At 39.8% G+C, this 27,539-nt stretch overlaps 3 protein-coding genes across 3 annotated transcripts; 2 read left to right on the top strand and 1 right to left on the bottom strand.

Moving 5' to 3' along the window:
- Nucleotides 1–496: 496 nt before the first annotated feature.
- On the bottom strand, nucleotides 497–11,831 carry recql (RecQ helicase-like; the record flags this gene model as incomplete). Its single annotated transcript, XM_083907322.1, has 15 exons — nucleotides 11,775–11,831; nucleotides 11,427–11,467; nucleotides 10,056–10,292; nucleotides 9,372–9,551; nucleotides 9,157–9,263; nucleotides 8,450–8,648; nucleotides 8,138–8,304; nucleotides 7,488–7,569; nucleotides 7,099–7,247; nucleotides 6,219–6,336; nucleotides 6,004–6,142; nucleotides 5,757–5,848; nucleotides 5,462–5,678; nucleotides 4,263–4,389; nucleotides 497–1,144 (listed from the first exon to the last, which is right to left on the bottom strand). Exons 2-15 carry the CDS (start codon nucleotides 11,431–11,433, stop codon nucleotides 497–499), a joined length of 2,469 nt encoding a protein of 822 aa, XP_083763448.1. The 5' UTR covers nucleotides 11,434–11,467; nucleotides 11,775–11,831.
- Nucleotides 11,832–12,535: 704 nt separating this feature from the next.
- On the top strand, nucleotides 12,536–17,187 carry golt1ba (golgi transport 1Ba). The gene is made up of 5 exons (XM_083906895.1): nucleotides 12,536–12,659; nucleotides 13,188–13,279; nucleotides 13,885–14,063; nucleotides 14,424–14,505; nucleotides 15,824–17,187. The coding sequence occupies exons 1-5, from the start codon at nucleotides 12,635–12,637 to the stop codon at nucleotides 15,860–15,862; spliced, it is 417 nt and encodes a 138-aa protein (XP_083763021.1). The 5' UTR covers nucleotides 12,536–12,634; the 3' UTR covers nucleotides 15,863–17,187.
- A 2,936-nt stretch (nucleotides 17,188–20,123) lies between these two features.
- Nucleotides 20,124–22,473, top strand: spx (spexin hormone; the record flags this gene model as incomplete). Its single annotated transcript, XM_083907113.1, has 6 exons — nucleotides 20,124–20,129; nucleotides 20,390–20,473; nucleotides 20,555–20,612; nucleotides 21,655–21,717; nucleotides 21,812–21,898; nucleotides 22,409–22,473. 6 exons carry the CDS (start codon nucleotides 20,124–20,126, stop codon nucleotides 22,471–22,473), a joined length of 363 nt encoding a protein of 120 aa, XP_083763239.1.
- Between the last annotated feature and the right edge of the window lie 5,066 nt (nucleotides 22,474–27,539).

Genomic DNA, 27,539 nt, shown 5'->3' with positions numbered 1-27,539 from the left:
GTTAATGTTTTGATATCCACAAAAAACTCAAAAAAAAATCAACATTCAGCTGTCACATTTGATGAGAAAATTCTCATAATGAGATAAACTAGTGCTGTCAAATGTTAACGCGTCAACAGTGTTGACGCACGGCGCGTTTCCATGACGACTGACCGGAAAAAGACGTGCATGACGTCACGTTTACGTGACTCCCTGTTGTTAAAATTAGTCTACTGAGAGGTACACTAACGCTATTTGTTATCGCTGCTCTTTTCCTTTAATAAACAGACCGCTCCAGTTCCACTGTAGGCTAACGCTAACGGCGCTAAAGGAGCTAATGCAGCTAACGGAGCTAACTGGTAAACGGTGCCTGGACTTCGGTGACGCTGCACGTAAACATGACGTCGCACGCGTCTTTTTCCCCGTCAGTTGTCATGGAAACGTGTCGTGCGTTAACCTATCCCATCTTAATCTTTTTATGTTGTAGTGAAACAAACAACAACAACAGTGAGTGATGTCAGCGCTGGAGCAGTTTCCGCCTCCCGCTGACTCGCGTCCACAGGCTGCGGGCGGTCTGAGCGATGGTCACGCTGCGCGGCAGGCGGAGGCTCCTCAGAGGTTCCCTAATACACGCCAGCACACCTGGCTCTGCAGGCCGCGCCAGGCGCTCATGGGAAATGTAGTTTATCCTCCGCAGCTGCTTGCTGTAGTAGCTCCTGAGCTCGCAGAGCTCCTCGGCCGCCGTCTCGGAGATGAGCGAGGCCCTGGACGGAGAGCTGGACGCCGCCGCTCTGGCGTCGACCACGGCTGCGTTTGCTCGCTGACTCCTCCTCGCTCTCTGAGGCGTGGTGGATTTCCTTTTGGAACCTGTTTTAACTGGATGTGATGGCGTTTTGGGACTCTCACCGACACTTACGTTATCAATTCTGTTTATTTCAACATCAACCTCTACGTGTTGGTTTGTAACGGACGTGGTCTTCTCGTCTTCCTCTCCACGTCCGTTGTTCTCAGTCTGGATCACTGGTTTCAGGTCTTGTTTCCTGGACAAGTTCCTCTGTTCTTTAAACTGTTTGTGTTTGATTTGTGGGGCCCAGTTGTTGTCCACGACAACGGGTTCAAAGGTTAAATCAACCTCCACCTCATCACCTTTAACAGCGGACGTGTCCTGTAACCAGGAAAACAGGATTAAAACACAACCACGGTGGAATATTCCACAGCATGAGCTTCCACAGTACACATATATACATATGTAAATATAAATCTCAAGTGCAGTGAGTATAAGTATGATGAAATGTTAGTACAGTTAGCCGTAGCATGCTCCTCACAATGAACAGGCTTGGGCAATGCTTTCAATTGTCAATGTTTCTGTGCAAAAGCGCTTACGCCACCATTGGATTTGCTAATTTAGCAACGTTATAATGATCATATGCTATTATTTCACCATGTATTTAGGAGAATTCAACCATAAAATACAGGGAATCTGTTTGGAGTATTAGGAAAATCCACTTCTTGAGATGAAAGTGTCAAGTATTTCTGCAATAGCACAACCATAAATGAGCATTACATACTCGTTTTATTTTTTTACTGATTACTGAAGACAAATCCAGGATTTGAGTCTAAGACTTGCTCAGTGCCAAGACAGGTCACACTAAATATTGAATTTTATCTGTAGTTATTGTTGTGATCAATTTTGTATTAATTGCTTTATTTATACTCTAGTAGTACTAATGGTTATCTTCAAAGGGCCAGAAGTAACTGTAAATGTAAAATAAAGGTAACTACTCTGTAACATATTGATAAATAACTTTCTGTTTTTATTACTTATTTAATTTCATTCGTCGCATGATGCATATACAATGATACACTGCCATATACATTTGTAGGATGCCGTCACTTTGCAGGTAACGCAATCACCATGCATTGTGGGAAATGTAGTTTATGGTCAATGCACGCCTTAAAGCAGCATAGACCTACTTTAACACAGATTTTTAAGACATATTAATCACTCGCGGGCCACATAAAATGACGTGGCGGGCCACATCTGGCCCCTGGGCCTTGAGTTTGACACGTGTTCCTGGATATTCTGGTTGTATCTTAAGAAAAATGACCGCAAATAAATAAATAAATAAATATGAATGTCATTTAAAGAATACGATTAAAGCTATTGGTGGCCTAAGACTTTTGCACATCGCTGTAGATGATAAGGAATATAAATTATAAACTGGGCCGACACGCACACAGTTCCCCAATACAAAGTCAAACCCATGAAGTAACAGTTCAGGTCGTTTTGAAGTGTGGTTGTATGAGGTATTGCACTGACTTTGCCCAAGCCTGGTGAACAGGAGTGATCACAGTGTGTTCAGACCAAACGTGCAGTGAATAAGATATAGAAGTGTGGATGTCATCAAAACAGACTCCATCTTTGGACACATGGAGGCGCTCTGTACTTTATGCCATCGTCCTTTATGAATATTCTGTTCTGGATAACATTACATTGTTAGCACTTAGCGTTAGCTGCTTTCCTCAGTTAATTTACCCAGAACCACTCCAGTGGCTGTTCTGCTACGAGGTGAAAATTCACTTTACATTTAGTCTGAACTCAGGATCAGCTGTCATCATGCTTATTATGTTTTATTTCCCTTTTTAAAATCAGGTGGCATTTAAAACAGTGATTTTCCTCCATCACCCAGTCAGTCTGAAGCACATGTGAAGAATGAAGTGTGGACAGTGTCATGTGAAGAGAAGCAGCAGTGAGCAGAGTAAAGAATGAGGGACTGTACTTTGTCAGGGACTAGGGGAGGAGGCCTGGCTTGGATTTCTTGGATTTCTTGGACACGGGGGCATCTCCAGCACTTTCACCTGATCTCTTTCCCTCTTTGGCTTTGCCCCGGACACTCGCAGCTTTTACCTGCAGGTCAGGAACAACAGCCTTTACCTCGGAGGCTTCACAACTACATGGAGTAGAGCCAGGGGAAAACTAGAGGGAGTCTGGACACAGATGGTCCACTGAGAACGAGGAGAAAACATATTTTTTGCTCTCTGTGATATCCGTCCTGCTTTCTAATGTTATAGTTCTCCTTCTTTTCTCTGTTGAATTGCTGTTTTTTTCCCATTAACGGGCATAGAAATGGCATAGACTGTGGTCAAATTTCTATAATGTCTTTGAATGTTGCACCACTCACATGAGGCGACTGTTGGGCTGAAAATCACAAAGTGTGATCGAAAGGCTTAAGCAGTGAATTTATTTGGAATTCTCTTTTTGTTTTTAGATTTTAAACTGCTATGAAGTTAAAGAAAAGCAGCCGTCAGCTGCCTAACTGACTTGGTGCACTCCGATAATGTGAAGTATTTCAAATTTTAAAAAAATATGTTGATGTGAAATGATCAAAATTATTCATTTACTTCAAATGATTTCCACTCATTCAGATCTGATTGGTCCTGAGTGATCCAACCACAGCTCTAAGTTCAAGTGTGAAGGCACGGAGGACGCCAAAGTAACGCAGGGTTCACTGCAGCTTCGAGATGCATTCATGTGACCTCGTAAATTTCATCACTTCTGCCCGACTAACTAAATGCTTTACTGAACAAAGACCATGAGGAGTGATTGTGGACCACACATTCAGGTTATCTTAAACTTTTGTTCAAGTGAAACAACTACTAATAACTCATTCTTTATGCACACTCAGTCTGCTAATAAAGGCGGAGCGTCCAGAGCCACAAAGCTCAGGATCATCTGTGATCTACGATGGTTCATCTAAGATTAATAAAGTTAGACGACTAATAATGATCTTTATCAGTAACGGTGCAACAGTGATGTGACGTTCACAGGATTTCAAAAACACCAAACTGTGAGGACCAGGGTTCTGTACAGAGACACGGGGACAACACTTCAGTTAAATTCAGCAGACTTACCTCTGGACTCTAGAGACAGAACAAATTTAAAGGTCATAAAAAGGAGGAAAGACTGGAAGAAGAAACTGATTAAAACAAACAACTTCACAAAGAGGAGTGGAAGAAAAACACAGTAAGACTAGAAAGATAAAGTTTAGTCGATCACTGAAGAGCACGACATCTACCAGAGATTTTCATGAACCTATTGTTTTACATTAACCTCGAGGTAAAGACAGAGCAAATAAAGGCTGTGCATTAGCCAGAAATGATCAAAAAGAGGCTTTAAATCAAAACCTCAGTGGTCAAAGTGACAGAAAGAGTGTTTTTAATAAATAAATCTAATGCTGATAAAGCTGTAAGACTGATCACTGTGGCCATCATTCACTCACCACGGCTGAGTCCTTGTGTGTCGTCCTCATCTTCATGCTGAGTGTGTGGCTGTGGTTCTTCAGCAGCGCAGCTTTGTGGCCCAGCTTCATGTAGAAGTAGGTGGTGTAAGGAGTGAAGCTGAAGTCCTCTCTGAACCAGCAGAGCAGAACAGAGAACAGTTAATGTAGACGTTTTTACAGACACTAAATGTCCCACAAGCTCTTCATTTCATTTCTATTCCCGAGCAATGCAAATGTACAACAATGACAGGTTTAATGAGCAAGATGAACAAGAGATCTAGATTTATCATCGTACTAAATAAACAGCAACAGGAAGCATTTATCTTCTCTGTGTTTGATTGCTTGGGAGCATAGACTGGATATAAAAATAAAAAGTAAAGCCTTGGACGCACCAGGGAAGTAGCATTTAGCCACCGGGTTGTAAAAAGAAGAAGATTAACCTAAATAGTTAATGATCTCAAATAATAGTTTCAGGTCGTCTCCAATAGAACATGGTGGACATTTTGTCAATTTGTCTGATTATGATCTGGAAAAGGACCAACATCAAACATCCTGTTTGAGTTGATGGTCAAGCATAAGTCATATATAGACTCATCAGTAATACTGTAGATAGACTCTGTAATGCATAGAGTGACAAAAAAGTTGGTTTGTCAACTCGTCAACAACTTGCTAAGCTAATGTAAAATATGTCTGTTTAAAACAGTAGCATGATTTTTCCATCATGACATAGCAACGGTAATTTTTCCATTTTTATTAATGATGATATCTCACAGAATTTCAAAATAAAAGCACCTTTGTTGCACGAAAAAGCACGATGTTGAGTTTACAATATAAATATATTCACGACGCAAAGTGAATCTAAATAGACAAAACATGGAGAAATAACTTGATATTAAGTGTTGGGCTGCATGAAATCAAGTGGAGGGCCTCATATGGCACACAGGCCACGAGTTTGACACCTTTAGTTTAAAGCAACTGGAGAAGAATGACCACCTTCCAGACTCGTATAGTAAAAAAATGCATTTGATAATTCCTTAAGCTCTCGCTTCACTTATGTAGATGTTATGCTGCAAAACAAAACTGGTTCATTAGTTGCATTCCACCTCTTCCTAATGAACTAACCAATTGTAAGAGTTTGTGGTCAAATGAAAGACCAATACGTCCAAACCCTACAGAGACGATAGAAGACGGCGTCACCTCACCTTAGGTATCCCTGCAGCAGCAGCCGCACGATCACAGCTTCCGCCTGCAGCCGAGACAGCGTGGTGGACTGAAGGTTCTTCCTGTACTTGGCGGGGCCTTTCCCCATCCACGCCTCGGCCAGCTTCAGAGGAGTCAGCTTCTCGTCCATGGACTGTGCCAGCTCCATGATCTGCACCACCTGCCTGGCATGTGTGGAAATGTCCACAGAGGTGCAGTCTGGCAGAGTATAGATCTTTTAGAAATGACAGTTTAAGACAAACGTGACAGTTTTTGTGACTGTATCACATCACACACCTTTTGCGTGGCGACAAGTATCGCACATCTGAGCGCAGCCTTCATCGTCCCACACCTCGTCGAAATGGACGGCCATGAGGGAGCGACGACACCTTCACACAGCACACAACAGCTTTTATTTTTCTCTTCATGCAAGTTCGAACTATAGATCATAGAAATGCATCTCCGTTTGCTAACAATACTAATGCAATACTATGTGGCTGCGTAAACCGTGTCACTATATCATTCAACCCCACCGAATAACTACCTGTCAATCGCCTGACAGTACTCGACCATCTTCAGCAGCTTCTTTTGACCAACATTCTCCATTACCACCATGGTGCTGATCCTGAATATATCAGAGTAGCCAAAGTAGACGACACAGTCTGCTGGGAGGCCGTCTCTTCCTGCACACACACACAGAATACGTCTGTAAAAACACCACAGCAGAACACACTCATCCATACATGGTACTGTGTCTACCTGCACGTCCACTCTCTTGGTAGTAGTTCTCGACCGACTTGCTGATGGTGTGGTGGATGACGAACCTGACGTCAGGCTTGTCGATGCCCATGCCAAACGCCACGGTGGCCACAATCACCTGCAGGATCAACACGGTGCAGTTACGTCGTATTTGAACCTTAAAGCTGCAGTGCGTAAGAGCTAAAGTTCACTTTGAAATGATGATGCTTCTCAGCTGGCAACAGGCAGTGTTTTGTTGTTGTTTCTGTAGTGACCATTTTGATGTCTTGTACATTCTTTGCAGAACCACAGTAGCGTGTCTGCCCCTCACTGCACAAGCTCAGTACATGTCTGCGTTTATGACCAACTGCTAATTGTTGCATATTCAATTCATCGCTCTGCTAGCTCCGTGTACTCCTAATATAATGGGGGGTGTACTTCTTATTACCGTAACTCCTAGACCGCGTGTGACATTTAAAAAAAAAAAAGCATAAACTCTGGATTGGCGACCCCGTGTTTCGCCCTACGTCAGCTGATATTGGCACAGCGTCCCCCGCGACCCCCATGTGGAGGATAAATTGGTAGAAGATGGATGGATGGATACCAGAAAGCAAAGATATAGAGCTGTGTGCCCCTTTACACTTGTCATTACGGTAGCCCTCGTGACTTCTGTGGAATCGCACATTTGTGATGTCAGCTTCTCGGTATCGTAATTCCTGCCAATCTTGGACAAAGGGTCAGAAGCACTCATTCTGCAACTCTACAAAGAAACAAATGACTGTAGGACATCGCATTTGTGGAGCTATTCAAAGGTTAAAATCACATTTTCACTAAACTCACAGGAGTTTAGTGAAAATGTGCCTGAGAGAACCCAGTATAACATGAGAACCATCGTCGTTACCCTAATTTTGTTGGAGGTCCATTTGCGGTGAACGTGGGACTTGTCGGTGGGGTCCATGTTGCCGTGGTAGGGGTAAGCCACGATGTTCCTCTTCTGGAGTTCAGAGGACACAGTCTCAGCATCCTTCTGAGAGAACACGTACACAATGCCTGTGGCAGACACGCATAAGATTTTAATCTTATTCATGATGAGTCAGTGAAGTTCTTTTATTGAACTCTGTAACATTCCCACAGCTCTCACTGATCTACAGTGTTTGCTCAGTAACTAAGAGAAACTTCCTCAGTATCCAACAACACTTTATCCAATCAGGAGCCAGCGCCGACAAAGCCAGCAAACAAACTATTCAGAAACTCTCTTTTGCACAACCCTGTGTTCATCTGCTGCAGTACCTGACTGGTCCTTGTATCTGTCCGTGATCAAAGAGGCGATGTCATTTATCGATGCATTACTGTCCGAGTCTTTAACACGAACCTGAGAACAAAAAGAAGACGGTTAGTGTCGCCGTTATATTTTCTACAGGAGGTGTGACACTGCACAGTAGTGACCGAGTATCAAAAGATGATTTAACAGTTCACGGTTGGAAACCTAGAAAATCCTCTTTCTCGAGTTAAAGTAATACTTCACCGATAATGTTTCTGAAAAACTGTGCTTCCTAACCACAGTTTCACCAGAGTTGAGAAATAACCCACCAATAATGCCCACCAGTGACACTTGGTCCGAGGATTGAAACTTTTTTAGACCCACCCATAGTGGGCGGGACCTCATTCCCAGAATGTAAACAGTGTCCGCCATCTTTGCTAACAGTTATGCTAACAGGACCAAGTGTCACTGATGGCCACTTAACAAAAAGAGAATGAAGATATTTCTCAACTCATGCATACTTTTTCACAAGTACAAACAAAGCTAAATTCAAGTCAGGAAGTATTCCTTTAAAAAGGCTTTAATATTTTATTTCTGCTGCACACTAAAAAAGGAGGTGGGTTAGCAAAAACGGTGTGTGTGTGTGTGTGTTAGTGAGTGCAGTTGCCGTGGTTACCACCTCATAGTAAAGATTGGTCCTGTTGAAGGAGGCGGTGAGCGGGATTGGCTGCGACACACACAGGATCTTCTCACAGTCCTTGAGGACGCTGCTGGTTGCCGTGGCTGTGAGGCCGATCAGCGGCACTTTGGGGAACTGTCTCTTCAGGATGCCCAGCAGTTTATAATCTACAGCGGGGTTTCAAGGATTAAGATGAGCGAGTGCTACAGTGCAGAATCTACACAGAAACACACAGCAATCATTAACAAGATGGAGAGGTGTTCTCCCAACACAACCTCAACATATTGAATAAGATCAAACCACTAGTGTGACCTGGTCTGAAGTCATGTCCCCACTGGCTGCAGCAGTGCACCTCGTCCACAGTGATGCGACTCAGCAGATCTGCATTGTAGGCTTTCTCCAGTCGAGACATGAGCATCTTGCTCTTGGCGATCTTCTCTGGAGTCACGTACAGGAGCTTAAAAGGAGCCTTCTGATCCGTCATTCCAGCCAAGACCGTCTTAGCATGCTCCTAAAATAAAAATAGAAGGTACATTCAAACATTTTGAGTTAAACTGTAGTGTGATTTCTACATATATTATATTTAAAGGTGCATTATGTAATAAATCATAAAATCCTCCTAATATGTCACAGAGACTCAGTTTTTTTTGGATTCTGGAGACTCAGAGATCTTGGATTTTGCATTTTTCAGACATCACGGAATGTGCTCTCTCTCGCTTCACGTTACTCGCCGATTATTCTACATGGAATTTCACGTGAACGCGGAGAAACTAAGAATTAAACTCAACTCAAGGTTTGTGAAATCTGTGTAGGCCTTGTCTACATAACAAGGGCACAACAATCATGCACTTAAAATTTCTTTTTGAGGTGGTTTAGGGTTGGCATTTCAGGGACATGTTGGAACCCTGGTTTGTTGATTACAGCACATTTCTACTGTGATGACAGTCTGTTGTGTGGATGGAGAAGATGATGCAGTTTGTCAGACTCTGACAGGCGAGTGGAAGAGAGTGAGACATTACCTTGCTGCTGGATGCGTTCAGCATGACTGCTGGCACATCCATTGACTTCAGGTACATGATCTGGTCCTCCATTAGAGAAACCAGGGGAGTGATGACCAGTGTAAAACCTGACACATGCAAACACAAAAAAATCAGATATGGTTACAGTCGGACAGGCAAATAATGTACACACAGAACAAACAGCATCTTTAAGTTGTTTGCGAGCATGTTTGTACCCTTGGAGCAGACTGCAGGTAGCTGGTAGCAGAGGCTCTTGCCTCTTCCTGTGGGCATAACCAGAAAGAGGTCTTTTCCTGACAGAGTCAGATTGATGGCTCTGAGCTGCAGTGGTCTAAAAGTGGACAGACGGAAGGAGTCCTTCAGGTGCTGCTCCACTGCTTTGGACCATGGGAAATCTGCCAAACATTGAGAGATTCATTTAGGTCAACACACTGATGAACAGGAGTGCGTTATTAGTGACTTTCCCTAGCGAAGAGTAAAGACAATCGCTAACAACGTTTCTTTTGTGGTCAGTCAGATCACCAACCATAATCTCACTGCAGGTACACAACGTTTACATACATACATCTATTCTACTCACAACCTGCTCACACCTTTAACTGTACATCTTTGATAATCCTGAAGGTTTGTCTTTGTCAAAGTAAAACGTTTACTGCAACTGAATAATCACATTTGTGGTCAGAGAAGTGTTTGAAGTGTGCACTGATTACATTTACTATTGACTCCAGTGTGCAAATAGAACATGTCTAATATTATTTGGAAGCCAGACTGTAGTTAACATGATTTAATAGTGAGGAGAAAGAATGCAATTCTAGTAATTTTAACAAAAAAATGCACGTTTTAGCAGGCTAACACACAAACCTACCAAGTGTAATTGTGTAGTAGTGTTTTTACTGCACCTGTGCCATCGTAGAGCTGCAGCTCCTGTTTGCTCATTACTGAATTAGCTCCAGATGATTTAATAGAAGACGAGGATGACGACGATGAAGACCGCGCAGTGTCGCAGGCCTCCTCCAGCTGCTGCAGCAGCGCATTCTTACGAGACGTCAACTCGGTCTGCTTCTGAAGGAGCTCTGCGATCTGCAGCTCCACCACCTCCAGCTCAGCCTCCACTGAGTCCAGCTCCTCCTGCACATCTGGTGAGGAACGGGTGAATAATAAAACTGTAGTGAAGCTGTGAGTGCTCATCTATAAAAGCACTTCATACATTTACAATTTGGTGGTGTACAGATCTTTCTAAGCTACAATTTATTAGTGCAACATCTCTATGGCGGCACACAGGTATTTATATGTAACTATTAAAACTATCTCCTAGTATGATTACATGAAGACAGTGATTGTAGTGTAGAACAGCAGGTATTTTCCTCACTGTTTACACTGACTGAGTGAACATGGTCTCACACGTTCACAAGTGCTAATCCTCTGAGACTCACACCTCCACAGCTAATGACGTCTCTCTGTTTCCTTTGGGGCTGTTTGTCAACCTTGTCTCTCAGATGGAAACAAAGAGCAGGACCATGTGAAGGTTTATGAGCTTTAGAAATTAAAACAAATATCTCAATGGTCTGGTTTTAGCCTCATGTTACTACAGCAAATAGTAAATGGCTCAGTTTTGATATATCTAAAGGGCATTTACAAGGATTGTAGAGGTGACCTATACATCTGCAAGAGTAGATGGTTTCCAGGTGACTTTATTTATTTATTTGAATTAGGAAAATGCATATTCATCAACATGTCAGCATAGAGCAACGATGCAAGTATGCCGGAGTTAGCACAATAGCTAATTTTCATCCGTTGTCCTAAGGCAGGTTAGTACAGTAGACATTCAACAGGACATGGTACAAAAGAATACTTAAATCACAAAAATAAATAAATAAAAAGTGAATGATCTAACTGTGAGTGCATGTCTGGTTAGTTTTCAACCATTGGTTCAGTGATTGTTTAAATGTTGAATAGGTGTCACAGTTTCTGACGTGGTCTGGTAGCCTATTCCATGACTGTGTGTCTCTGATGGACCCCACGATTTGGACAAATTTAGTACGTTGCAGTCGCCTCTGGTCACTGCTCTGGTGTTTATTCGACTGCTATTTTTTTTTTAACTTATAAAATCCATCAAGGGAGGGGGAGCAAGTTTATTTAAAACTCTAAAGATGAGGCAAGTATCCACGAATATCAGATAATTATATCAAAATCCAATAATCATACAATAATGACACTGTAGAGGCTTTTTGTCCGTAATTGTTGTTGTTTCGTTTTAAGAACAGCCTTACCCTCCATCTTTCTCAGCTCACACTGTCACAGATGTCGATCCCTGTGAGACAGAAACACAAGTTTAACAAGTTGATTCGTTTTGGTCCAGTGACTTTTAAGTTGCACAGAGACCTTGAACGCATCATATTGCAAGCTAACTTATTAGCTGCGAGTGCTCAGCAGTGACTGTGTCCACCTGCTCCATCCTCACTCGTGGAGGCAGGTTATTGTTAGCGGTTAGCATGATCATTCATACACACATTGATACTGGAACATCAACAATGGACAGTTTAAATCGTCTCTTTTTGCCTCACGTGACAGTTTTCTCCTAAAGCTAACACAGATAAACTCGCCGTAAACACACTCACCAGTCGGCTCCTTCGCTGTTGCTGAACTTATTTCCCGGTTGCTACAGAGACGAACTCTCACACACACACACCGCATTTACTTTGTGACGAATGGGGAGAAAGTGGGGAACCCTATGCCCCGTAGCTCGTCTTACAGGCTGCCTGCAAGCTCAACATCGCGCTCCACAGACGACGCATCTTTATTAACCGTGATCCAATGTGAACATTTTATAGATATATAAATCATTTAAACTGTGGTTTATACAGAACGTGAAGACAGGACTCTGGGTGCTGCCTGAAAGTCTAAACTCAGGACATATGTTATTAAATTGTTCTAATGATGCGTTCAAGAGCATAATATGCTATTATAACAAGTGCATAACACTTGGAGTCCTGTTACCTTTATAAGCGTCAATTAAATGTGTTTGTAGTGTGTATTACTGTGTGGGATGTATTTATATATATAAATATATACTTTTTTTTACATTGTGGTGTTCAATATGCATTGTGCAGCTATGCGAACCCATAATTAATATTTCAATTATTTACCAACACATCGAGTGGCTTGAAATTTAATCTTTCCCCTAAAAACTCTTGCATTCTTCACTCAAAAATATTGTTTATGAAATGTTCCTGTATACACGCGTTGCAGTCGTTTAAAAAACAGAAAAGTGAACTAAAACAAAAAACGGCGTTGGTTCCGTGAACGCATCAAAGCCCCGTTCCGGAAGAGGACCTCGCGAGAAGGTGTGTTTCCGGAAGACGTGGCTGTTGCTGCAGTGGCAGGCAGCTGTCACCCAAACTGTTCTGGTGGAGCATCGAGTTTACTGTCGGAGCACTTTCTCTGCTGCTCTGTCTTCACCCGTTTACCCGGCGACAAGATGATCTCGCTAACGGACTCCCAAAGTAAGAGCCCTGTTGTTTGGCCACCTCTGTGGCTGCTAGCGCCAACCGGCTTCACTTGAACAGCAGCTGTTGGCTAGCTGGCCATTAGCCTGTCATGCTAGGAAAGTTAGCTTTCCTGTTCATCATTTTTGCTATTCATTGTGGTCCAAATAGTAAACACTTAACTACTACAACTTATTCCTACATGCTAACCACTGGTTAGCTTTTATATAAGTAGCAGCAGTAAGACTTTTTACCTGTTTTGGCCCAAATGTTTTTATCTTATCAGAAGAATGTTTTTAATATGTACTTTATATACATATGAAGACTAAATATGACCTGTTGACCAGGTCATATTTATGACAAGTAAAGGTAATATTAGGGCTGTACTATATGCTGATCAGGCCCATTTTAACTAAGGGAACCCAGCTTTATCATGACATGACAGTGACAGTGACAGACTAACATTACTGTGTGTGTGTGTGTGTGTGTGTGTGTGTGTGTGTGTGTGTGTGTGTGTGTGTGTGTGTGTGAATGTGAATCTTGCAGAGATTGGAATGGGATTAACAGGCTTCGGCGTGTTTTTCCTCTTCTTCGGGATGATCCTGTTTTTTGACAAAGCTCTGCTGGCTATTGGAAATGTGAGTGAACACAAGTAATCTGTGCAATGTTGTATAAGACCATGGTTGGGGAGAAATGAGAAATCCTGTTCTACTGGACCAGTGTATGTGATCGGAGTGGACCTGAGGAATGTGCACAAAATGAAACACAACAAAACATTAATACATGGAATAATATAAAAGAGCTGCAACTAAAAAATATTTTCATTATCGATTCATCTGTTGATTATTTTCTCCATCAATCATTTGGTCCATAAAATGTCAGATAATGCTTAAAAAAATAATAAAAACCGTCCATCAGTGTTTGTCAAACCAGCTTTAATGATTTATTTGGAATGTGGAGCAAATAAACATTAGATTCACATTTAAGGAGCTAAAATAATCAGAAATCTTGTGCATTTGTTGTGTCTGGGTAGGAACATCATCTATTTACACGACTGTAATTAAGAAGTTACATTAAATTGAAATGTCATCCCCTATCTTATGTTGATATTAGTACAAACAAGTGAATCTGGAAGCTGTACAGGTGGAAAACATCGATCAACTATCGGACTTCTTGCAGCTGCAAAGGTTAACAATTTGACTTCACTCTCTCTAATGTTCTGCCAACCTTGTTCATGTTATAGATCCTGTTTGTTGCTGGACTCGCGTTTGTCATCGGGCTGGAGAGAACCTTTCGCTTCTTCTTCCAGAAGCACAAGATGAAGGCCACCGGTTTCTTCCTGGGAGGCGTGTTTGTGGTGCTGATCGGCTGGCCTATTATCGGAGTCGTCCTGGAGGTTTATGGCTTTTTTCTGTTGTTCAGGTGAGATAGCGGTAGGGCTGACAACAATTACTAAATGAATCGCCATCCATTAGTCGCTTTGAGTGTTTTATTTAGGTTTTCTGGTTTTTAAGCTTCTGGGAAGTGAAAGTGAATATTATTATATTATTTTGGTTTGTGGACAAAAGAAGATATTTGAGAACATCGTCATTTCCAGGTGTTGTTAAAGCTCACATGAACATTTGCGACAACAAATCATTGAGAACGGATGTTAATACCAGGTCTAAACAGGCCCTGAGAGACGAGATCAGCTGTCAGAAGCTTTAAATGTTAACTGACTCTGTTTTAAACTCTGCACTCCTCTTCTCTCTCTCTCTTTCTCATTCACTCATTCACATCCAGGGGTTTCTTCCCAGTCGTCATAGGCTTCATCAGAAGAATACCCGTCCTGGGCTCGATCTTAAACCTGCCGTTCATCAGTGCAGTGAGTATCGCCTAAAGCTACAGCTCCGGGCTATGCTATCACGCAGCATGGCTCCTTTTGCCGTTCATTAATCGTCGCGTTCAAACGCTACAACTGATTTAACTCTGCACGAGCTGCACATCAGAGCTTCTCTGCAGGGTAGACCACACAGACAGGGGCTGAACCGGTGAAACCAGTGAACACATGTTTGTGTCGTGACGACATGAAAACATGTAGAAATGTGTGAAATGTCACTTGTTATTCAGAAGCACTTGATGGGTGATGTGTTGTTAGTTTAGCGGTTAATGAACATGCTCCTGCCATGCTGCTGTGTGACAGACTTAGCTTTGAGGTAAATGTGTCTCTGTCTGAGTGTATTTGTGTGTGTTTTTTTTTTTTTATTTTATTAAAGCCTTCGTAAGGCTGTGAGGACAATCAGCAGTCGTGGTCAGTCACTGCCGATTTCCCCTTGCTTGCTAACACATTGAACGTGCTTTATGCTAAAGTGTCTGTTTAGTGAGCTAAATCATTGTATTGTTGTTGTTTTTTAAAGTCATAATTCATTGATTTGATTTTAAAGGCACACACCACAGATTATATTGAGTTTGGAAATGGAAAATGAATATGAGAGAGTTTTGATTCTGTTGATTTAAGACATCAAAATTTACTAGAGGTGTACAATTATTGATAATATGTTATTGCAGCATGTCTCACCCTAGGTTTATACTTCAGGAATGGTCATTCATATTTTCATAGTACATTTTGTAGGCATGCTCCATTACATTTCAAATCTATTACACAGTGTGACTTTAAATCACATTGCAATATCTTTTTTTTCCCTAAATCAGCTCCTTCTAAACTGTACAAAACAGAGAGAGGTCGCCGTGGTGACCAAGTTAATGATTCAATACTACAAAATGGTTACAGGCTAGATTTTATTAGTTTACTCTTGCAGAAGCCATTGCATGAATACTGTCTTCTTGTTCACGTCTGCATACGAGATCTTTTCAGACTCAAAGATGCCACACATTTTCCTTGTTACTTGTTTTCCTCCATTGACACCAAGTCATTACATTTCTTGATGATAACAACATAACCAAATGTAGGGGATGAACCTCTGTTTGCCCTGTGGTGTGTCTCTTTAAGTCACGCATGCTTTCCATCAGAAATGTTGGAGTCAGTGCTAACACTGGCCGAACAGTGCGGTCCGGCCTGCAGCTTCATTCTGAAAGCAGTCACACTTTGCATGTCGTTGAACGCTCTGTGTCACATTGTGCTCAGTGATTATCAAAGGCTGGAAAACAACCACTTAACGGCTCTGTCTTTCCTTTCCTTTCAGTATGTGGACAAAGCGGGCGAGAGCAACACCATGGTATAACAGTGACTTTTTTTCATAGCCACAGAAGGCTGTTTGAGTTCAGCAGGTTTTTAAAGCCCCCCCCCCACCACACACACACACACACTCTCTCATTGTGCTGATTTACAGCAGCTACAGTTATATATGTTCAGATTCTTCCCTCCCTCCACCAGCAGGCAAAGACTGCTTTCTCTTCTCTGTCATTTCACTGGTCAGCGCGTCCAGTCAGAGGTTCATCAGCAGCAGTCAGACCACCAGTCTGTTACTAAAGAATGGAGTTACTAAGGTCACTATAATAAATACTTCAAATGCTATCGATCTCTTCACAACTGAGGATGGAAGACTCCGTCAAAGGCTCATCGACCGTCTTCTTGACTTTTTCACTCTGTGGAAAAAACAGACAAAACTACACCACCCACACTCACGAGGGTGAGAATAGGACCGACAACTTTCACCGTTGTTCTGTTTCCTGTGCTTTGACTTTATTTTGACGACAGCTTTTATGTTCAATTTGTTTTCGTCTTCAACTGTGGGCACTTTAAACCATCTACAGGACTAAAGAGCATGGCTCATTTTGGTCCAGTCCAAATCTGCCTTTACTAGTTTGAACCTAAAGCTGATTGTTGAGGCTCTTAAATGAACTCATGTCTGTGTGGACCCTACACGTATGTCCACACGCAGGCCCAACAGTTGTGACAGCATTAACTAGACGTATGCGAGCATGTTGGGGTGGAACAGAATGTGGGATCAGGTACACACACAACAGGTGTGTCAACATGACTAACACAGACTTTCATTTTAGCATGAATGGGCACACTGTGGGCACACGTGTCCTGGCAGAATGTGAGTGCAAATCTTTAACTTTGGAGAGACCTTTGGTCTCATGAACCGAGTGCCAGCATGTCACACCAAAACAAACTAAATTGAAACGTGACCATGAAAACAGTTGTTTAAGTTTATGTGTGTGTCAAAGAGTCCCAAAGGAGACGCGGAAGATAATTCTTCTTTGTGAAAGTGGAAAAATGCCTTCAGTTGTGCATATTGTACCTTTTTAAAATAACTTCTTCCTCTTCAGAGCAGATGTTTTTGTAGGTCAAAGCACAATGTTTTTCTGCTCTCCTGAATGTGCCAAAATCTGAATTTGAAAAAAAAAAAAAAAGACACTGGGCATGAAAGTGACCGCTCTATCTGTTTGAAACGAGCAAAAACAGTCGTGCTTTTGCGTTAGTTTATGTTTGGTGTTAGATATAGAGCCCTTTGTTTTTTGTCTTTGTGTGTGTTGAATACCAACTGTGGCTATTGCAATACTTTCCCTTTGTTACATGTCATTTCTGTTGGCTAATATGGTATATAAATTATTTTTTAAATGATTAATGGCTGATTTTTTCTTTTTTTAAACCTTTACTTTACCAGGAATTCCCATTGAGAATAAACACCTGTTTTTCAAGGGAGTCCTGACATTCCTGTATTATTAGGTGCTGTGTGATGGTATCAGTATGTGTTCAATGTTACCCCAAAAACCCCCAAATATCATACACTATGATGATGCTCGGTCCTCAAAGTCCAGCAATGCACTGATCACAGAGGTAAAGGTAGTAGGTGGGACATGTTTTCATAGATGGAAGATAATTTAAGACTTTACTATTCCATTGTCTTTGGACAGGACGTCTTCTTTAGAAGCTATTTCCAGTCATTCTCTGGGAAACTGGGTGATTTTGCTCCTCGGCCTATTCTGCATCTTAAAGAAAAGGTTTGCAGCAGCTCCTTTTCATTATTAACCTCGTTATACTACAGTTTTGCTATCCATGCATTGACCTTTGTGTGTGCCACTTTAATCACAATGGTCCATATATAGAAACAAAACGCAGGACAAAGTTGAATAAATAAGTGAACAAAGCTACAGAATACAGATGCATGCTGAATTTATCTGAAATGGTGAAAAGTGTCAAATACTATAAGGATATCATGCAGTGATACAGTCACTCGTGTTAAATGCTTCGTTGCAAATCATTCGTCAAATCAACGACAAAATATCCTGTATTTCAATGTCGTTGCAGATATTATTCTCATAGAGCCAGCGAAAGACACAGGTTACACACATAAATGAAATAAAAAGACCTCTTTTATACGTCACTTTTAATAAAAAAAAAAAAAAGGGATAATAGACCAAAACATAAACTGTAAACTCTTATATATCTACAGAAAAGTCACACAAACCACCGACTGTCAATATTTAAGCAGGAAAACAATAACACATGCTGTAAGCACTGTATCATATATATATATATATATTTATAGTGTATTACACTGCAAAATCTTTGTTTTTCGTCTACTTACGCACACTTCTTTCTGGAGAACTTCACGCAAAGATCACTGTTATTCCCTGACGAGGAGTCTCTCCATTAGATGTCTCTGATTCTTGGGAATTGGGATTGGGAACAGGGAGGGAGGCTCTCAGGAAGGTCCTCTACAGTATTTCTGCAGCATTTATGTAGTATTTCTGCAGTATTTCTGCTCGTGTGAGTCCTTCCCTGTAGCTGACATCACCAGTTGTGACTTATTCCATGAATTAGTGGATGAGTTACTCCTAATCCAGCGCTCATGTATTGGTGTTCTGCTCCAGTGAGCAGAGTCCAAACATGTCAATATTCCTGACAGAGGGTGTGTGTACTTGTATTTATATATTTGTGAGGTCCAAAAAACATACATTTAAAAACACTATTTTTGTGAGGACATTTTGGCTTGTCCTCACTACTTGTAAAGGCTTTTGTGGTCACAGCACAGATCTGTGTAAATCTGAGTGAATTTGCTCAGGTGTGATTATATTGTTTGTGAAAAAAATAAAAATAATAATAATTTCATCAGATTTCAACGCAGCCCCCGAAGAGAAAAAAAAACTTGAAATCTCGAGTTTCAAAGTCAACATGTCGAGTTTCAAAAAAAAAAATAAAAAAAATACAATATATAGAAAAAGATATATATTTTTTTCAGAATTGAATCTCAAAGAAAAGACAAAAAACAAAACAACGTGAAATCTTGAGTTTAAAAAAAAAACAAATCTAAATAATTTTTTTTTTTTCAGAATTGAATCTCAAAAAAACCTTGAAATCTCGAGTTTCAAAGTCAAGATGTCGAGTTTCAAAAAAAAAAAAGACAAAAAACAAAACAACGTGAAATCTTGAGTTTAAAAAAAACAAACAAATCTAAATAATTTTTTTTTTCAGAATTGAATCTAAAAAAAACTTGAAATCTCGAGTTTGAAATATATATATATATATATATGTAAAATATATATATATACAATTTCTTTTTTTTCCTCAGAATTGAATCTCAAAAAAATCACAAAAAAAACCAAAACAACTTGAAATCTCGAGTTTCAAAAACGATAGATATATATATATATATATATATTTTTTTCTTTTTCCTTATTGTTTATCAGAATTGAATCTCAAAAAATTATTTATAAAAATTGAGGATTTTTTTTCATCATTTTTTGGAAACTCGAGATTTCAAATTTTTTTCATCATTTTGTTTTTGGTTTTCTTAGTCATTTGTTTTCTCTTCTCATGTCACTTCCGGGGCTCCGTAGATTTCCTTAGGTTGTGTTGAAATAAAAAAAAGAGATATAAGACACTCAGAATAAAGTGTAATTGCACATCCACATCCACAAATTGATCTTTTCAGACTTAAAAAACGGAATGTAAATGAAGTTATTCTTTGTACTTTGATGTGTATTTTGTTTTCTTTAATGTGAATAATCATACAGTGTCACGCAGAGGTGTACACAATGTTTTCTTCATCCTAAGGGGGCGTTACAGATAATAACTGAGAAGCACTGGTTTAGGGTCAGGTCATAATAACACTGATGTGTCCTCACTAAGTCATAAAAACACGTTTGTTTCAGCTGTTTTATTTCAGACATATTTACCGTTTCCCTTCCGCACTCACTGTCGTATGGATTCATTCACTCTCACTATTGATCCACTCATTCACTGAACCCCCCCCCCGCCTCATCTCATGTGACCTATAGATGCACACACACACACACACACACACACACACACACACACACACACACACACACACACACACACACACACACACACACACACACACACACACACACACACACACACACACACACACACACACACACACACACACACACTGCTGAGGATATAAATGCAGAGAGAGAGAGAGGGAGCATCACCTGCAGTTAGACTGAAGCTCTATGCTGCACACACACACACACACACAGCAGACTCCCAGGACCTGTGGCACAATGAAAGTAAGTTTTTATTCTTTAACTTGTCATCGTTTCCTTTTGCACAGATCGTTTTTCAACCTCATTGTTTTTGCCCTGAATGAATGAATGAATAATATTAAGTTAAGAAAAGACATTTTTAAGTTTGCACATATCTGACAATGACTGTCGTCGTGTGATTGTTGTTGTTATTTTTTGTTCAACCTCCTGATTTTAGAGCCATAGTGTAAACTGCGTGAGTTTTTGCACTGAACACAGTGATGATTTGTCTTCTTCCGTCTCAGGGTGTGAGGACCATCACGTTAACTTACCTCCTCACTCTTTTACTTCTGTCAACCTTTGTCTCGCAGTCGTGGAGCGCTCCAAAGGTAAACACACTTTCTTCTTCTTCTTCTTCTTTGTGTTGGTCATGTATTTAAGTGAGAAATGCTCTTCTCCTTTGATTAAAGGGCTCTTTCCAAAGAAGAAACTGGACGCCTCAGGCGATGCTGTACCTCAAGGGCACACGTACGCATTTTCTCACTGTATGCATGTGTTATATGGACTGATCAGGATATTATAGTATTAAAGGTGCATTATGTAATAAATGATAAAATCCTCCTAATATGTCACAGAGACTCAGGAATAATGTTCATATAACAAACTGAACTCACCAACAACAACAGTACAGACAAAATATTTGCATTAAAAATAGATTTTGCAGACTGCAAATCATGTTTATGTTTTGAAATAATGTTTTGGCGTCATGTAGAGTCTCAGCTTCCGAGCAACCACGGGTTGAACCAGTTAGGTCAGAAAACGAAACCTAAAAGACCTTGGTATTTTGAATTTGAATGTGGTAACTGTTTTTGGCCACATTCTTACATATGGCGCCTTTAAGTATATAATAATAATAATGTTTTCAATAATTGTTTAAAAAAGAAGACCCAACTGTTAACTGTTAAATATAACCTTACTTAAAATAAATTTTTTAAAGGTGGCATATGTAAGAATGTGGCCAAAAACAGTTACTACATTCAAATTCAAAATACCGAGGTCTTTTAGGTTTTCGTTTTCTGACGTAACTGTTCAACCCGTGGTTGCTCGGCAGCTGAGACTCTACTGACTGCAATGATTAGTAGACGGCGGTAGGTGGCGCCACATGACGCCAAAACATGATTTGCAGTCTGCAAAATATTTTTTTTAATGCAAATATTTTGTCTGTACTGTTGTTGTTGGTGAGTTCAGTTTGTTATATGAACATTATTCCTGAGTCTCTGTGACATATTAGGGGGGGTTTATCATTTATTACATAATGCACCTTTAAGTAATTAAACATTTTTTTTTATGTCATTTTATTTTACCCTTACTTTGCAGAAAAATAAATCTGTGAAACCAGTCTGAATATTACTCATGAGCTCATGGTTATATCAACAAAGTGGACGTTTTCATTTTCATTTCCTCTAAACTTCTCTGTATTTCTTTCACTAGAAGGTTATTATTATTATTATTATTTTTTAAACTGTAACTACAGGAACATAAAGAATCTCTCATGTGTGTTTTTTTACAGAAGGACGCAGGTTCATCTCAGAGGACCGAAAGGAAGGAGACGTCTACGACACGTTACACTTGGGTACGATCACGTTGACCTCTTTTATTCCACAGTGAACATTGAAAACAGTGTTTTTGAAACTCACTCATGTTTGTTTCCTAACTCGTGTCGTCAGAGACGCGCAGTCAGAACACGGAGAAGCTGAGTGTGGACCAGGCGGTCAACATCCTGCTCAACTTCCTGCAGCAGACCAGAGACGGAGGTGAGAGAGAAATACATGGATTATTTATTCTCTGTCCGCATGAGGTCTTCATGCTTTACACACCCAGTGTATCGCTAAATAATAAGACAGACATTTGTTTATAATCTTACGTATTAATCATTAAAATCCCTTGTGCACAACATTGTCCAGTGTCTCCTGTTTGACTTTTATAGATATGTATAGATGTCCCTCACACACTTAGAGAATTTAGGTTTTTATATATCTATAAATTCCAGGAACGTCGGTGTGTGTGTGTAGTTTGACGTTGTTTGGATAAGATATTGCATAAAAGATATTGTTAAATATAATGGCTAAAAGAAGCTCTACTGTAGCCACGCCCCCTCACACTCACACAGCACTGTCCTGCTGCTGTGTACGTACACAAAGACATAAAGAACAGAGCATCTTCAGTCAAGAACCCCCGGGAGTTCCTGGTGACGTACTTCACGTCGTTTGCGATATTCCGTTCCATAAGTGAATAACGTTCATGTTTTCCTTTTCCTCTTCTAGCCGATGAAAATCCAGACGCGGTGTATTTCCAGGAGCTGCCGGTGTGGAAGAGGGAATTCTTCTGATGCCCTTTGATACGTTTGTAAAACTGCTCTTGGTTTTCGAACGTGTGACTCGTTCTGAACAGCTGTTTTCTATGTTTGAAATGTGATGTTTTAATAAAAAGAAGTGAAATTCACAGCACTGACGTCTGATGTTATCTGTGCTTTTAAACCTCCTCTGTGAGGAGTCAAGTGTGCATATAAATATCTTTCAGCATCAACTAATATCTGTCACTCTGACGGACATTTGAAAAACCAAGAAATGTATTTGAAGCCTTTTTGAGAGAGTTTACGGGGGGGACCGCCCACCCACCAGCCCCAGCCCACCAGGGGCTGACAGTTAATCAATGCTTCATGATGTACTAACTAACATTAATGAAGGGACCCTTACTGTAAATTGTTAACTATTAATTTCTCATTTCTGTATATTGGGAGGTCAAACATACAGAAACATATTGGGGCAGACCATGGTCACGCAGAAGGGGGGGCTTGTAAATGGAGGGTTCCCGGTTTAAAGAAAGTAGTAAAAAATAAACATTACATTGTTAAGAAACCACATTATAAGACAATATAAATATATAGAAAAAATAAAATACTGTAAATAACGTTAAAGGTCACATAGAGTGGTCCTGTTGCACATATATGTGAGTTATGGAGGTCTACTTACATATATTAAGTTGTTTTTATGGTCAAAATCCTCCTAGTTGATGTAAACGAGCCGATTGAAATCTGTCCTTTTCGAAGCGCTTGTCAGTCGTGCTATTTTTAGCCATAAATCTCACCGAGAAGACAGAGTGTGTTGTGATTGGCCAGCCAGCGTAGAGCCTTCCCACCTGTGTTGTGATTGGCCAGGTATCTGGAAGTGACGTAATCTATCACGTCAGCTCTCAGAAGCGCAGCTCCCTCTCTGGAGCGGTGGATGCACTGCTACTCATTATCAAAACATTGTTTTAACAGTGTTTAAAAATAGCTTCTTCACGACTCTCCGCCGCAGTCCCTTTATGACTTTAAACCAGAGTCAGACCCAGAGTCAGAAGACACTGTTGCTCGTGAAACACCTCCACAACGGACGTTATTCTTCTTCTGCGGTTCAATGTACGCAACCGGATGTGCCCGGACTACCGCCCGGAGCAGGACGATCGGTTGTTCAGGAGAACCGCTGCTTACGTAACGTTAACGGGATTTTCAGTGATCTCGTTGAGCCCCGAGATTACAATAAAACACAACTTTCTCAGCAATGGCTGAACTGTTTGTTTCGAACCGTCAGGCTTCATAAACAAGGTAATGACGCAGAAACACACCTAAAAAAACAGCGATAATAGGAACTTCCGGTCTAGTTCCGCTTTAAAAAATATATATACATTGCACTGTACATAACTCACATTATGAACAAAATATAAAGTATAGAAGTTAAATAGTTTTCTAACTAAACCCACAGCAGGAAATTCCTCATCAGCACCCTTGAAGCACTGCTTCTACTAGTTAGCGTTAGCGTCAGCTAGCATTCTGATGCTAATGTTAGCTGCTGTTAGTTAGACAGTGACTGTTAATGTTATGATTATATCATTATCTACACCAGTAGCTCCACTTACAACTGTGTCTTTCTTTCTTTCTTTCTTTCTTTTTTCTTCCTCTTCTAACTTCCTGATTGATAACTCCTCTTCATTTTCCTTCAGCTTCGTTTACAACTTGCAGAACGATAACTTCACACAGGATAACGTGAGGTTAGCTGTTGCCTGTTCAGAAACTGCACGTCTACCCGTAGCTCAATGAAAGTGAGAAAGTGCGTTAAAGAAAATTAACGTGTTAAATTCCACAAATTAATCATCCTGCTTTTACGCGTTAATTTTGACAGCCCTACTTTTTTGTCAAATCTTGGACGACATGCTATAGTATGACTTTTTTTTCTCATTTTGGACGACATGCTATAGTATGACTTTTTTGTCTCATTTTGGACGACATACTAAAGTATGACTTTTTTGTCTCATTTTGGACGACATGCTATAGTATGACTTTTTTGTCTCATTTTGGACGACATGCTATAGTATGACTTTTTTGTCAAATTTTGGACGACATGCTATAGAATGACTTTTTTGTCCAGTCTTGGACGACATGCTATAGTATGACTTTTTTGTCTCATTTTGGACGACATGCTATAGTATGACTTTTTTGTCTCATTTTGGACGACATGCTATAGTATGACTTTTTTGTCTCATTTTGGACGACATACTAAAGTATGACTTTTTTGTCTCATTTTGGACGACATGCTATAGTATGACTTTTTTGTCTCATTTTGGACGACATGCTATAGAATGACTTTTTTGTCCAATCTTGGACGACATGCTATAGTATGACTTTTTTGTCTCATTTTGGACGACATGCTATAGTATGACTTTTTTGTCTCATTTTGGACGACATGCTATAGTATGACTTTTTTGTCTCATTTTGGACGACATGCTATAGTATGACTTTTTTGTCAAATTTTGGACGACATGCTATAGTATGACTTTTGTCAAATCTTGGACGACATGCTATAGTATGACTTTTTTGTCTCATTTTGGACGACATGCTATAGTATGACTTTTTGTCTCATTTTGGACCACATACTAAAGTATGACTTTTTTGTCTCATTTTGGACGACATGCTATAGTATGACTTTTTTGTCTCATTTTGGACGACATGCTATAGAATGACTTTTTTGTCCAATCTTGGACGACATGCTATAGTATGACTTTTTTGTCTCATTTTGGACGACATGCTATAGTATGACTTTTTTGTCTCATTTTGGACGACATACTAAAGTATGACTTTTTTGTCTCATTTTGGACGACATGCTATAGTATGACTTTTTTGTCTCATTTTGGACGACATGCTATAGTATGACTTTTTTGTCTCATTTTGGACGACATGCTATAGTATGACTTTTTTGTCAAATTTTGGACGACATGCTATAGTATGACTTTTTTGTCAAATCTTGGACGACATGCTATAGTATGACTTTTTTGTCTCATTTTGGACGACATGCTATAGTATGACTTTTTTGTCTCATTTTGGACGACATACTAAAGTATGACCTTTTTGTCTCATTTTGGACGACATGCTATAGTATGACTTTTTTGTCTCATTTTGGACGACATGCTATAGAATGACTTTTTTGTCCAATCTTGGACGACATGCTATAGTATGACTTTTTTGTCTCATTTTGGACGACATGCTATAGTATGACTTTTTTGTCAAATCTTCGACGACATGCTATAGTATGACTTTTTTGTCTCATTTTGGACGACATGCTATAGTATGACTTTTTTGTCAAATCTTGGACGACATGCTATAGTATGACTTTTTTGTCTCATTTTGGACGACATGCTATAGTATGACTTTTTTGTCTCATTTTGGACGACATGCTATAGTATGACTTTTTTGTCAAATCTTGGACGACATGCTATTGTATGACTTTTTTGTCTCATTTTGGACGACATACTAAAGTATGACTTTTTTTTCTCATTTTGGACGACATGCTATAGTATGACTTTTTTGTCTAATTTTGGACGACATCCTTAAGTATGACTTTTTTGTCAAATCTTCGACGACATGCTATTGTATGACTTTTTTGTCTCATTTTGGACGACATGCTATAGTATGACTGTTTTGTCTCATTTTGGACGACATACTAAAGTATGACTTTTTTGTCTCATTTTGGACGACATGCTATAGTATGACTTTTTTGTCTCATTTTGGACGACATGCTATAGTATGACTTTTTTGTCTCATTTTGGACGACATGCTATAGTATGACTTTTTTGTCTCATTTTGGACGACATGCTATAGTATGACTTTTTTGTCTCATTTTGGACGACATACTAAAGTATGACTTTTTTGTCTCATTTTGGACGACATGCTATAGTATGACTTTTTTGTCTCATTTTGGACGACATGCTATAGTATGACTTTTTTGTCTCGTCTCTGACGACATGCTATAGTATGACTTTTTTGTCAAATCTTGGACGACATGCTACAGTATGACTTTTCTGTCAAATCTTGGACGACATGCTATAGTATGACTTTTTTGTCTCATTTTGGACGACATACTAAAGTATGACTTTTTTGTCTCATTTTGGACGACATGCTATAGTATGACTTTTTTGTCCATTTTGGACGACATGCTATAGTATGACTTTTTTGTCAAATCTTGGACGACATGCTATAGTATGACTTTTTTGTCTCATTTTGGACGACATGCTATAGTATGACTTTTTTGTCAAATCTTGGACGACATGCTATATTATGACTTTTTTGTCTCATTTTGGACGACATACTGAAGTATGACTTTTTTGTCTCATTTTGGACGACATGCTATATAGTATGACTTTTTTGTCAAATCTTGGATGACATGCTATAGTATGACTTTTTTGTCTCATTTTGGACGACATGCTATAGTATGACTTTTTTGTCAAATCTTGGACGACATGCTATAGTATGACTTTTTTGTCTCATTTTGGACGACATGCTATAGTATGACTTTTTTGTCTCATTTTGGACGACATGCTATAGTATGACTTTTTTGTCTCGTCTCTGACGACATGCTATAGTATGACTTTTTTGTCTCATTTTGGACGACATGCTATAGTATGACTTTTTTGTCTCATTTTGGACGACATGCTATAGTATGACTTTTTTGTCTCATTTTGGACGACATGCTATAGTATGACTTTTTTGTCTCATTTTGGACGACATTCTAAAGTATGACTTTTTTGTCTCATTTTGGACCACATGCTATAGTATGACTTTTTTGTCTCATTTTGGACGACATTCTAAAGTATGACTTTTTTGTCTCATTTTGGACGACATGCTATATAGTATGACTTTTTTGTCAAATCTTGGATGACATGCTATAGTATGACTTTTTTGTCTCATTTTGGACGACATGCTATAGTATGACTTTTTTGTCAAATCTTGGACGACATGCTATAGTATGACTTTTTTGTCTCATTTTGGACGACATGCTATAGTATGACTTTTTTGTCTCATTTTGGACGACATGCTATAGTATGACTTTTTTGTCTCGTCTCTGACGACATGCTATAGTATGA

Source organism: Microchirus variegatus, assembly GCF_963457635.1.
Source record: "Microchirus variegatus genome assembly, chromosome: 20".
Taxonomy (NCBI): domain Eukaryota; kingdom Metazoa; phylum Chordata; class Actinopteri; order Pleuronectiformes; family Soleidae; genus Microchirus; species Microchirus variegatus.
Note: the sequence above shows the minus strand (reverse complement) of the source record. Positions and strands in the feature narration are given on the sequence as shown.

What these genes read in the sequence shown, in the direction of transcription:
- golt1ba (XM_083906895.1), top strand. Translation starts at nt 12,635, where the DNA reads ATGATCTCGCTAACGGACTCCCAAA. An exon ending in GGCTTTTTTCTGTTGTTCAG is followed by an intron (nt 14,064 to 14,423) that starts GTGAGATAGCGG and finishes ATTCACATCCAG; the next exon opens with GGGTTTCTTCCCAGTCGTCA. An exon ending in ACCTGCCGTTCATCAGTGCA is followed by an intron (nt 14,506 to 15,823) that starts GTGAGTATCGCC and finishes CTTTCCTTTCAG; the next exon opens with TATGTGGACAAAGCGGGCGA.